Here is a 12,816-nt window from a genome sequence, read left to right as displayed (position 1 = left end):
GTGGCAAATAAGCAAGTAATGAAAGCTGCCAAGAGTGATTCTCAAAGTTACATAAACACTAAATATGTCACTTTTCCATTTTATGTCTCCCAGGATAAACTGTTATGAGACATGCACATGGCTTGAAACAGATAATTGTTGATAACCCTGACTAGTGGGAGAAGGAGCCATCTGGCAGATGGAAAACAAGAAGGTGCCAAGAATTTAGCAGACTAGGGGGGCCTGCGAATTTATGCATAGAGGTCTGCAGAGAGGAATATTTAGACAAAAGTTCAGCAACTCTGTTTCTATCTATACACAAAACAAATTGGAACATCAAAACTATCTGAATAATTACGAAAATTATTCCTGTTTGAAATTCATCTTGAAACTGCAAGGAAAATCAGTGAATCCAAAACTGTGAACTTAGAAGTGAGGGATTCTTTCTGCATATCATGATTAATTACAAATGGTTACAGCACATAGCATCACATTTCATCTTCTGTCCTTCAGGTTTCTATCCTCACTGCTTTTAACATGCAAATGCCTTTATTCATCCTCTCCTGACCTTGCTGCGTGGTGTCATTTGTTGCTTTCAATTTTCCTTAACAGTATTTCTTTCTTCCTCTAGCAGAGAAAGAGCAACTTCTGATAAGCCCTGCTTTGTATTCCTTTCCTTTCTTCTAAGTGAATTTCTTTTGCCTTTGCTCTCCTCTTTATCCCTCTTGGGCAGAACAAGGGATATTGCTGGATGCAGCGTTCTAATTGTGAATCCACATTTTTCCACTGAGATCACCACTCATTAGCCACTTTGCTAATGACCCTTTGCAATGGCTGAGATGCAGCAAACATCTCTTGTAGTTAAAGGGAAGTGAGGACATGACCCACGTCAGTAGTCACAGGCAAATATTAATAAATTTATGTAATATGTTTAGTGATTTGGGGGCTGGTTTTGCTGAAGCACCATGGATCACCACAAGGACCACAGAGCACTGAGGCTGCCCAGGGAGATTGTGCAGTCTCTGTCCTTGCAGGTTTACAAGACTCACCAAGTTAAATCTGGAGCAACCTAGCATGGTCTCATATGCTGACCCTGCTTTGGGCAATTGTTTGGACCAGACACCCCCATAGGCCCCTGCCAATACAAATTTATGAGGCCACGACTTCCAGAGGCACCCTGAAATATAACTCCCGCTCACTCCTGCATAATATTCCAATTCCAATGAAAATAGCACATGCAGATATTCTCAAAAATCACACTTAAAGCTTACTAGAATCTTCAGATTTCTTAATATTGTATCTGTAGAGCCCCTTCCAGTTAACAACTTCCACTTCAACTGATGCTGGGACAAAGGTGGCTCTGCAGATCCTTTCTTGCTCAGGCTGTTTTGCTAGTAATATTTAATTTGGGGAGTTCCTGCAACCACATTTTCATCTTGTTTTTCAGCATGAAAATCCTATTTCCATTCAAATCCCATCAGAATAATGAAATTATATCCAGACAGAAGTTTGCAGTACCTGATATTAAAAGCCCTGCAGGCTGTGCTGGCTACTCACCAATTTTTCTGAGAGGAATAAAGAGATGGTAACCCACCACTCAACCTCAAATCCCTTGCCATCACCCTGTTTATAACAAGCACATTCCTGTCTCGGAACTGCAGTGGACACCAGAGAGCTCACCCACATCAGTTGGTGTAAATGTGTCTCTCACATACAGAATTTTCTTCTGTGAAGAAATAAGCCATATATTTTTACACACATTTTAAAGGTTTGTATTTTAGTGTAGAAGCAGATGATTATTTAATCCCAGTTCTCCCATTTTCAAGGTCATTATATTATGATTTTTTTTCCATAGCTTTCATGGTGTTGATCTGTGGGAGGAATTCCAGCTCTTTATGGATCAAGGGAAGATGGGACACCTCACATTTTGCACTGATTCTCACTGAATTTGCATTGGCCCAGTCACAGTCAATAATGCAGGCCCATTCTTGTGTTCCTTTCATAATCTTATGGTGCAGGGAGCCCTGAGCTGCAAATTAAAGCAAATACAAGGAAATTTTCCAACTTGCAAATAAAAAACAGTTTGTGTTGTACCAATTCTATGCATTTTCTTTGCAGAAGCAATAATTTACATGAAGAATCATGGATGTCATGACAGCAAAGAGTTGTTATTTAGACATGTTAACAGAATTCATTTGCTGTCAGGGAACCCAAATAAACCAGATAAACCTGATTTTTTACTTTAAATGTGCACAGTATAATGAATATTGCTGAAATGTTATCCTATGTGTTCTTTAATTATAAAACATGCACATCTTTGTAAGTTATTGCTCAAACCCTGTGCACTGACTGCCAGGATAGCTTAGCAGAAAGCACTGAAGTTGAAGTCAGATACATCAATGGCAAGCAGTCTCACATTCACTTAGAGTCGCTACATTAAATCTGCTTACCTTATTCATATGCATAATTCCAGCAGAGTAATATTTATACAACATCCTTAAATGACATGGCAGTAGAATAAGAACATTTTTGATCCATCCAATGAAGTAACAACAGAGGCAGAATTTGCCCCATGCTCAGTCTGTTCATATAAAGCAGCCCCAAAAAACTGAGTATTCACCTCTCCAAAGGGACCCAAGCCTGCATTTATGGATTGCACAGGAGCAAAGCTGGAACACCAACTCTTAGACCACCTGTGTGGTGTGCAAGGGCTCACATTTTAAGCACACCACTAGCAATTAAAAATGAAGGGGAAATAATCTCACTACTCTTCTCATGGCCTACAGGATGAGAAACACTTGTTCAGGATTGCCTACAACCATCAGTATTTCACCTCTGAAGACTTAAGTCCTAATTATAACGGAAATACAAGGTTTGTGGGTTTAAATTATGTTCCTCTTCCCAGTCACAGCATGATGTTTAATGTCTGACAAATTGCAAAGTGATTGGAAAAATAAGGAACTTCCTCCTTTTGTTAAGAAAGAATGAAAGATACTTGATCTTTTTTTTTCATTGTCAGCTCCAAGGTTAGCAGCAGCGGCTTGCACACTTTTACACATCTTGTGGTTTAGTTGATTCAGTGGAAAGACAGAGGGTTTTCCTGTTTTCATGCACTGAATGATCATTGCAATTTACCACAACAATTTGATGTTCTGGCTTTGTTCACAGCAGGAAGCAACACGTACTTGTCCATTGGCCTTTCTCTTCCACCAAACATGTCAATTCTTCAGAAGCATCTCCCTCCCATGCAACTGAGTGCAACCTCTATCTTGTTTATGCTATTGATTCTTCACCAATACAAGCATTAGCTTCAGCTGGAAAAGCACACTGTAATTATTAAATCAGACAGAAAGCAAACCCAGGACTAATCTCAAGCTTGAAAATCAAGTTTATTCTTACCACAACTAGCTGTCCATCTTCACAAAAGGAAAACTTCTTTTGTAACCATGTCCTTCATCTTTCTGCTACCCTATTTTTTTAAATTTTATTTCAACTCTGTATGGTTTGTTCAAGTGCCTCTAATTCTATTCCCTGAATAGAAAAAAGGACTAAAAATAATCTTTTAATTGCCAGTTGTTCACATACATATTTAATAGATCAGCATTAAACATAGGGCTTAACCCACCAGCATTTTACACAAGTAGGATCCCGTTCCGTTCTCCTGAAGCTTAACCTGAACAAACATGCAGTCCTTTATTTTCACAAAATGAACATTGTTTCTTCTGTTCACCAAAGAACACCAGGGCACAGTTGTACAGTATGTTGGGTGATTCCTTGCTGCAATCTAGTAGGTGGAACCCAAATTATGGACCAGATTCAGATGCTGTAACTCTACTGGCAGTGTTTGTGTCAGGAAAGTGAAGCAGATGCTTGCAATGCACCGCTATTAGAAGAGCAGCAAGTGCTCTCTCAGAATGATAGGATGCGCTTTTTAACGTAATTAGGAGCCAAAGGACATTTTTGGAAGCTAAGTCAATTGGGCTCATCTGTTTCACACTCCCAGAGGCAATCAATTCCTGTTCATTTTACTCATCCTGAAAACTTTCCCAAAAAAAGACCAAGGAATTCTGCACACAGAAATGACCATGCTTCAGCTCCCAAAACCAAAAGAGCTTTTGCTGTAGCATGCTGCCATGGGGAGCCCCCATCTAGAGACCTAAGCCAAGTTCCCTGCAGTGTCCCGGAGCGGGGCTGGTGTTCCACGGGCAGCTCGAGGGCTCCCAGCTCCAGCCCCTGCCCTGCCCGCAGCAGCTCCCTGGGCAGGGCAGGGCAGGGCAGGGCAGGGCAGGGCAGGGCAGGGCAGGGCAGGGCAGGCAGCCTCAGACAGCAGGCATGGAGAAAAAGCAAGCACTGTGCTCTACAAGCAGGTCAGATTTTCAAGCACTGCCCCCAGACACAACAACCAAAGAAAATAAAAAAACCCCACTGGGTACAGCCCAAAGCCAAACACCTAAAATCCTCTCAGCACTGCACTGGACATGCACAGTGGCAACACAAAACACATGTCCACAACAACACAAGTACCTTAATCTGTATTTTAAATACCAAATTAACTATCCCTCCCGTTTCTAGCACTGCTGTCTGGAATCTGGGAATACATCCTAACAGGGCAATTAAAATATCTCCCATTGCTAGATTTTATGTTATTTCACTGATGGTGAAAATGAATTGAGGGAACCACCATGTAATGCAATCATTCAGCAAGTGTATAGGCAACCTTATGCAATAATCTTTTAACTAGTTTATTAAATGTTTTTTCCTTTTCAGAATAAATTCAACATCTAATGCCAAAATTTCATCAAGAACTCAAAAATCTTAGTAGCCAGTTATCAGCTGTTTAACTTGAGTTACAAGAAATAGACATATTACACATCACTAAAATTTTCACACATACACCCACACATACACACACACGTGTCAGCATCCTGTTCATATTAATTTATTTTCACAAATCAATCTCCTTTTTCCTACTCATACTCTTCACATTTTCTGAAGGCACAACACCCAAATAGGCAATGTAAAATGTACTTCCTGTAGAAAAGTCTGTAGTCTCCTAAGAGAACAGTTTGGCAAAACTACATTTGTTTAAAAACTCAAGTTCCAAAATGAGCCTTCAAAGAGCAGCAGAGAACACCAAGATTAAAAACTACTTAGGGTGCCTGCACTTTTCATATGCAACACACCACTTAACCTTTAATAAATCAGGACTTTTTCCAAGAAATTACAAAAGCAGAAGTAGTAAAATCTCTTTTCTTTTTTTTTTTTTTTTTTAATCATCAAGTTTTAACGATGGGACAGACTCTAGGCAGAGCTCCCAGAAAGAGCCAGACCACCATCTGGCTCCATCACAGAGCAATAACAATTCACAGGCAATGAGTCTCCAACCAGCGCTCTGAAATCAAACGCTGGGCTGGCTCCATAACAGCTCTATTACAGCCATGAACACACAGATGTACATTTCCTCCCTCTTCATACATAAATATACCCTCGGACACAGACAAAGGGAAAAAATAAATCATTTTATGCATTTTTCTTTGCTTTCCTGCTCTGCCTGTTACCAAACAATGCCAAGAAATATCTTACATCTTATTTTTTGTTAGCACTATAGAATATATATAATATATATAATTTTATTTTTGTTGTCACACATGCTAATGATTCCAGTATGATAAATGTCTTTTTAAATCCTGCATTTCTTGTCACGCTGTAGATCCACTTCTACTTGACAGTGACTCCTGGACACACATGTCAAGACAAAAATAAATACTGCTGCCATTGCAAACGTTTTAAAACTCTTAGGACACTAATACAGTGGCACTTGAAAGACTTTTAAATACAACAGAAAAGACAATAGTTAAATAGAAACCTGCTTTGACACAGGTAACCTGTACTACACTTGCAAGATCTGTATTTGTTTCTGCAAGAGCAGCTCCTGATCTTTGAACACATCAAATGTTGCACTCCAGCCCTCCGCCCATACCCTTTAAGAAGACCACGTTGTTATTTTAAGCAAGCATCCCCTCTAGCTGTACATAAGCAACACTGGATTTCCCAAACAATTGAGGTAATTATAAAAATGAATATCATTTATTATTTTCTTTTATTACTATCATGTCTGAACATTTGCTTTCATACAAAAGTCTGATTTTCAGCATTATGTTTTCCAAGGGCATCCCCTCCGCACCAAGGGAGATAAAGATGTGTTAGGAATTGTGCAAGAGTTTTTGTTACAATCTTCAAACCCACAAGAACTTCATGAACACGATATTGGTACAGAATAACTGCCTGGTGTTTTAGAGAGGAGGAAGGGGGCGGGGGGGGGGGGTTTACACATATTTTCAGTTCCACTTGATTTTGGTTTTTAAATCGCATCTAACTCAATGCAAAGGGGGTGGGTTAAAAAAAAAAAAAAAAAAGGGAAATAATCACATTACTGTATGTTACCCTTCAGCAGTCTTTGGAGGAAATCGGAGACCAGGTTGCTTTTCCCGGCTCCCTCCCTCACTCAGGGCAGCCGGAGCGGCTCCTCTGCCCGGCTCCGCCACCCCCGGCTGCCCGTCACAGCCGCGGCTTCCTGAGCAACGTTCTGCTGAGGTCCTTCACCTCCTCGGGGCTGCCGACCCGCTCGTAGCCCAGCAGGGCCATGGGCTGGTGGCAGTACTCCTCGACCTGCTTGATCTGCTGGTAGCTGAGCGCAGTCCTCCAGGCACTCAGCGCCTGGGTGGCGTTCCTGGCCGACACCACGAACGGCTTGGAGGAGTAGCCGGGGCCACTGGTCATGTTGAGGGCGAACTTCTCCATCTCCGGGCTGACTGCCAGGTTCACAAAGCCGTACACCTGCCGCAGGGTCTTGATGGGCTCCACCACCAGGTCCTCGTAGCGCACGGCCATGTAATTACCCTGGAGCCAGTCAGGGGGGTGCAGAGCAGTCTGCAGGGTCTTGGCCATGCTGCTGCAGATGACCTCCATGGCACCCAGGGCATGGTAGTCCGAGCCGCCCGCCCCCTCCTTCTTCCCGCCCAGCTTGTGGCCAGCATCAAGGAAGGGCATGCGGTGGATGTGGGGGTCCCGGCTCCTCACCACCTGCAGGCTCTCCCGGATGAGGCCGTGCCGGGACTTGATGCGGGAGCTGGCGACGGCGCGGGGGTCCCGCACCAGATGGATGACTTTGAGGTCCAGGGTCGGGTCCCGCATGAGCGGGGCCAGGACGGCCAGGTCAAAGACACGCACGCCCTTGATGACCAGCGTGTGGTACTTGTGGCACTCCTCCTGGAAGCGGCTGAGGCGCTGCGGGGGACACTTTTTGCACACCCGGTCGTCCACCATCCCCACCACCTCCTTGCGATAGGCCGGGCAGAGGGGCGAGGAGCAGATGACCTTGTTGGTGGCCGCCCCGAAGATGCCGAGCGTGGTGAGGTTCTTGCCGGCGCCCGCCGTGCTGTAGAGCTGGAAGACGGAGAGGTCGCATCGGTACAGGGAGCTCAGCATGTCGCGGGCCGCCCCTTGCAGCGAGACGGCGTCACCGGGGTACAGCTTCTGCCAGACGTGCCACACCGGCTCGTAGAGGAAAAAGACCTCGGGGTTCTGGTTGAAGAGCTCCCCGAAGAAGGACGAGCCCGAGCGCCAGGTGGTGAAGACATAGACCAGCTGCCGCCGGGCGCCCGCCGGGCCGCGGCTCCCGGCCGGCGGCGGCGGCGGCGGGGGCTGGTGGCGGGGGGCTGCCGGGGGCTCCCCGCAGCGCCGCGGCTCCCGCCGCCACTTGTACTCCAGCAGGTTGAGCGCGGCGAGCAGCAGCAGCAGCGCGTAGCCCAGGCACAGCGCCAGCGCCTTCCGCCGGCACACTTTCATGCTGGGCGGCGGCGGGGCCAACTGTTGCTCAGCGCCCCGGCGCCCCGGGGCCCGCGGCGGGCAGCAGGGCGCGCCGCCCCCGGCGCCGTGTCCCGGCCGGCCCCCCGCGCCCGGCCCGCATAGCGCAGCCGCCGCGACGGCCCCGCCGCCGCCGCCCCCGCCCCTGCCCTACTTAGCAGCGGCACGGCCGCCCGCCCGCCCCGCGCTTCTCCCGCGCCGCCATCGCCGAGCGGCCGCGGGCGCCGCCGCAGCGCAGCTCACGGCGGCCGCCGGGGCGAGGCGGAGCCGCGCTCCGCTCCGCCCCACGGCGCGGGGCGGCAGCGAGGGGCGGGCGGGGGCTGCGCCGCCCCGACGGAGCGCATCGCTCCCCGCCCCGCCCCCGCCGCGCCGGGAGAGCTCCGGTGCCGCCGCCGCCGAGGGACGGCCCCGATTGGCGGCGCCGCCCCGCGCTCGCCGTGGGCGGCCCCGCCGCCCGGCCTCGGCGGCAGCGCTCCGCCCGCCCCGCCCGCCCCGCCCGCCCCGCCCGCCGCCTCCGGGGACAGCCCGGGCGGAGCGCACCGGCACCGACCCCGGCCGGGCTGCACCGCCGGAGGGCGGCGGGCGCTTCTGGGAGCCCCTCTGCTTTGCCGGGGCGCTTCCGTCAGCCCAGCCCGGCGGGAGGCTCCTCACCGGGTACCCCTCGCACAGCGGAGCTGCTCCGGTAACGGGAATAACAGAAGAGGGGGGAAAGATCCCTGAAACGCCTGAGAGGATTCCGGGGCCAGCCCCGCCGCCCTTATCTTGGTTTGTGCAGAAACTCGGAGTCCTCAAAGGTTCTCCAAAACGTTAAAAAAATCATCGCACTGGATCTTCCTGGCACAAATCCATCCGCCCGCAGTTCTTCACAACGCTTTTATGGCCGGTGCCCGTTCGTGGCTCGGTCGTGGAGTGGCCGGAGCGCGGTGCTGCCCCGGCCCACGGGCAGCCAGCGCGGGTGGCCCCGAGCCCAGCGCGGCCCCGCTCCGGCCCCGGCTCCGCTCCGGCCCCGCTAGCACCGAGCCGGCAGCTGGCCGGCGATGGGCCGAGACTCTCTGTCCCGGGTGGGAAGGAAAACGGGCAGCGCTTTCTCCTGTGTCCCTGGAGACGCAGCGCTGTGGGAAGGGCAGCGTAAGCAATGGGGCAGCTCCAGGCAGCACCGGCGCTTTAAAGACGACCACATCCCCAAAACGCACCTGGAAAGGGTGCGGAGTGGCGGGTCCCGCGGGGACAGCGCACTTGTGGGGCACAGGCTTCCCCATGGGTTGCGACAAAGCCCAGTGACTCTTATGGAACTGTCTCAGCGGTTCCCTCCGCGCCCGACGGAGCTCGGAGCACTCCGGGGCTGCTCACGAGTTCCAGAAGCATTTGGCAGCTCTCTCCCGTCCATTGCTTTCTCTTCCCAGCAGCTCTCGCACCGGCGCAGCCTTTCCCACCACGCACAGATATTCACGGCCGGTCTCCCCGGGCAGCTGGAGCCAGGAGCTGCTGGGCGGCTGCCCCTGGCTCAGACCAATCCCTCCACAAACAAATGACACTGGGGAGATTTTGCTGGAACATTTATTAACAGCACGGATCTGACACTACAGCAAAAGCTTTTACACTCAGAAAACAGCTAAAGCACAAAATCACCCGGTGTGTGTCTTGCCTGGTAGCACATTATTTAACAAATGCAAGAAAACGGTACCAAGAGGGTGAAGGAGCTGAATTTGTTAAGCAAGCTTCGTATCCCTTATCAAAACATTTTAACGCTCCTCCCACGTTTCCTGCAGGGATATTAACAGCCAAGCTCCCTTTCTGGAAAAACTTCTAAGCTCCTTGCAGCCTCACAGTGAAGGGTCAGGTCTGTAGGAGGGCTCCTCTCTCCGAGCCCGGGCAGGGCAGGGTGGCAGCGGGATGGGAGCAGGGAGCTCCCCTGGGCTGCGACACCAGTGCCACCCTCAGCTGCGACACGGCCACCAAAGCACACAGCCAGCCCAGGACCGTCCCACGGGCTGCCAGCGACCCTGGCGGCAGTGTTCAAATGTCACTGTGACTTTTCATACAGAAGTAATTTGTTAATAGCAGACTATAAATAACCATTAAATATTCAAGGAAAAAGTCTCTATTTCATCAAAGTGAGGGGGAAGGGGAAGACATTTTTTTACCCTACAGTGTTCCAGAGGAAGTCTTTAAAGCCACATTGTGTACAGATTATTTGTATCTAGTTAGCAAAAGAAATATGCAGTTTAAACCTGATGAACTTAAAACGATTGACTTGTAACTCTTGAAACACGATATATAATGAAAAATAATAAAACTCTGGAGGATCTTGTAGCATAAAATTCTTGCAATTATTTTATTCTTTGGTTCTAAGCCAAGAATTCCTCACATAAAACAAGACTTTTGCTTTTTTATATATTTTTATAAAGCTTCACATCAAATATTTATTTGGCTTTCCATGCTTACAGATGAAGTGATCATCACCTAGTTAAAGCAGAAATGTTTCTTTTTCATTCTGGAATGGTCTGTAGTAGCATCAATTAGCCTATATTAGATGATGAATGACAATGGCAGTACTGAGACGCTGGAGTTCATAAAGCAGTATCTCCCACCACTATTGTTCTGCAGCACTAATGCAATAAAGGACAGAGGCTACAGGGAGCAAAACCAATTCATAGCAGTGAAAAATCATTACAATACCATGAAGTTCAAATTAATCCCTTCTTTCCATTTCACTCGGTTGAAGAGATATATGAAATTTTCTGAAAAAACCTACAATGCCAGCTCCAGTTCTCATAGCATTTAAAATTTAGCAAGTAACAAATAAAGATAAGCAAACATGAACTGCAGGTATAATATCTGAAATGGTAAAACTAATCAGTAAACCCAAACATGAAAAGCTGTAATTGGATTCTGCACCTTCCCTGCTGCTACACAGTGGTTCCATCTCCCTGAATCAGCGAGTGCAGAAGAACTGAAAGCAACGCTGCCTTCATCAAACTGCTCCAGCTCAGCAAGGGAAACACGAGGCCAGCAGCTCTTTAATTGACCTACCTGCTGCTGAACAGAATCTTACTTTTCAAAACTGGAGCAAGGTAGGCATTTATGCTGTGCAGGAGGATCCAAGTACCCACGCACAACACAACTGCAGTCAATCAGGTTCAGTGCAGCTGCTTTATCTGATCTTCCCAGAAGTTTCAGACCTGGTAGTTAAGTTAGCACTTTGAATAATTCAGTATCAATGAATATTGAGTAAGTTTATATGGAACAGATTTAACCAGCCAACTTTCAAGTCACAAGTTTGGAGCTTTGGTTAGTTAGTTTTTTTAAATCGTTTGTACATCTGTTGCAAAGTATTAGAAACATATATGGCAAAGAAACACAAAGTATAAAAAATGGAAAGAGGCACAGAAAGTGTGTGAAAGAGGAACATTCTGCAGCTGAACAAATACAGTTCTTCACAAATATATTCAGGTACATCAGTGTACATTTTCCACCCTCTATTTTACTTCATGTCAATCTATTTTAGGCTCACTAATTTTAGTATACTAGATCACCCATGTCAAATAATAATGTTTCCTTTCTTCAAAAACAAAAATTCATCATTCAAAAAGTAAAATTCAAAGCCCCAACACTTCTTTCTAGGCCAACTTTACTTTTTGACAATTCCATGTAGTTTGCTTTGAGGAGCAGATGAGAATGCTCCTTTTCCAGTGCAGATTGTTACACACTACAAACTCACTTCCCAACATTCTATTTTTTCATGCTTTAAATTTTGCCTTTCTCATGTTCAGAAGCACACAATGGGCACAAGGAGAAGTTTTTCCTGAAGTCAAACTTGAGCAAGATTTTATCTTTTAAAAGAAATTGAAAGATGGAGATTTATGCTGTTATAAACCTAGTGTGAGATAAGTTCTGGGTGCTGATTAAATAGTCCTGCATCTAGCCTAATCTATTCAGGATAAATACAGATCCTGAATTTCTCAAACATTGCCCAAAAGTAAGATTCTTAAAACTAAAGCACAAATTACAGACCATAAAATGTGAACAAAATTTATAGAAAATTGAGTAGCTCTCAAAACTTGGGAAACCTATGAATTGGTTTAAGACTGTATTTTAGTCTCACCATTGGAGATGGGTGAGAAGAATCTCTACAGTAGCATTTAGAATTGCAGGTGTTTATATTTTGCACCCTTTCTTTTAGTATTGTGCATGATATCTTAACAGCATATTCAACATGTCATGCAGCAGTGGCAGATGATTTCCTTCAAAACACACTTTTTTCCAATAATGATGAATCCTTCAGCAGCCATTCCATTAAGTGATAGCTGCTGCAATCTGCCTCCTAAAGTATCCATTTTCTCTTGGATGTTCCTTCTGAACTCAGTGTGCAGAAGCAGCTGGCAGGGGCCAAAATTAAAGCAGCCACTCAAAAAACAGAAATACAAAGCCAAGTGTACAACCTGTCTGTAACAAGCTGTTCCCTGCCACCTCAGTTTCTCTTTCATGTTCACTTCCAGTTGCACAGGTGGTATTTTCAATAAGCTACATTTCAATAAATATTTATAAATTTTTGTTTGTGCAGCTGAAGGAATTCCAGAACTTTACAAATGTCCTGGGGACACTGCAATGTAGATTGGTCTCTATTTGACTTTTATTAAGATTAGAAATCTTTTTTTGGCTGTTGTGTAACTGGTTCAAGATCTAAAGGAAATTTTCATATTTCTACTCCATACCACAGTGAAGACTTCTTGCAGGCTGGCATGAAAGATGAGTTTTCCTCTGGTGAAACTGCCTAGAAATCAGGTTTTATTACAAACTTATCTTCTTTCTTTCTTTCTCTCTATTTATTTATTTAGTATAAATACCCTGTGCAAAATCAGAGGATGAGAATCCAGCCCCGCAGTTCACACAATGGTCAGAATCCAATCCCAGTCTCATGTCTAAAAAATTTATAGCCAATTCTTTTTCAGAATTTGCCCAAAGCAAAAG

General features: G+C 46.4%; 1 protein-coding gene across 1 annotated transcript; it reads right to left on the bottom strand.

The window, feature by feature from the left end:
- Positions 1 to 3,349: 3,349 nt before the first annotated feature.
- On the bottom strand, positions 3,350 to 7,893 carry CHST2 (carbohydrate sulfotransferase 2). Its single transcript, XM_021536921.2, has one exon. It carries the CDS (start codon positions 7,825 to 7,827, stop codon positions 6,538 to 6,540), a length of 1,290 nt encoding a protein of 429 aa, XP_021392596.1. The 5' UTR covers positions 7,828 to 7,893; the 3' UTR covers positions 3,350 to 6,537.
- Between the last annotated feature and the right edge of the window lie 4,923 nt (positions 7,894 to 12,816).

Source organism: Lonchura striata, chromosome 10 (assembly GCF_046129695.1).
Source record: "Lonchura striata isolate bLonStr1 chromosome 10, bLonStr1.mat, whole genome shotgun sequence".
In the NCBI taxonomy this organism is placed as follows: Eukaryota; Metazoa; Chordata; class Aves; order Passeriformes; family Estrildidae; genus Lonchura; species Lonchura striata.
Note: the sequence above shows the minus strand (reverse complement) of the source record. Positions and strands in the feature narration are given on the sequence as shown.

Coding starts and splice junctions, on each gene's coding strand:
- CHST2 (XM_021536921.2), bottom strand. CDS start 7,827: ATGAAAGTGTGCCGGCGGAAGGCGCTGGCGCTGTGCCTGGGCTACGCG.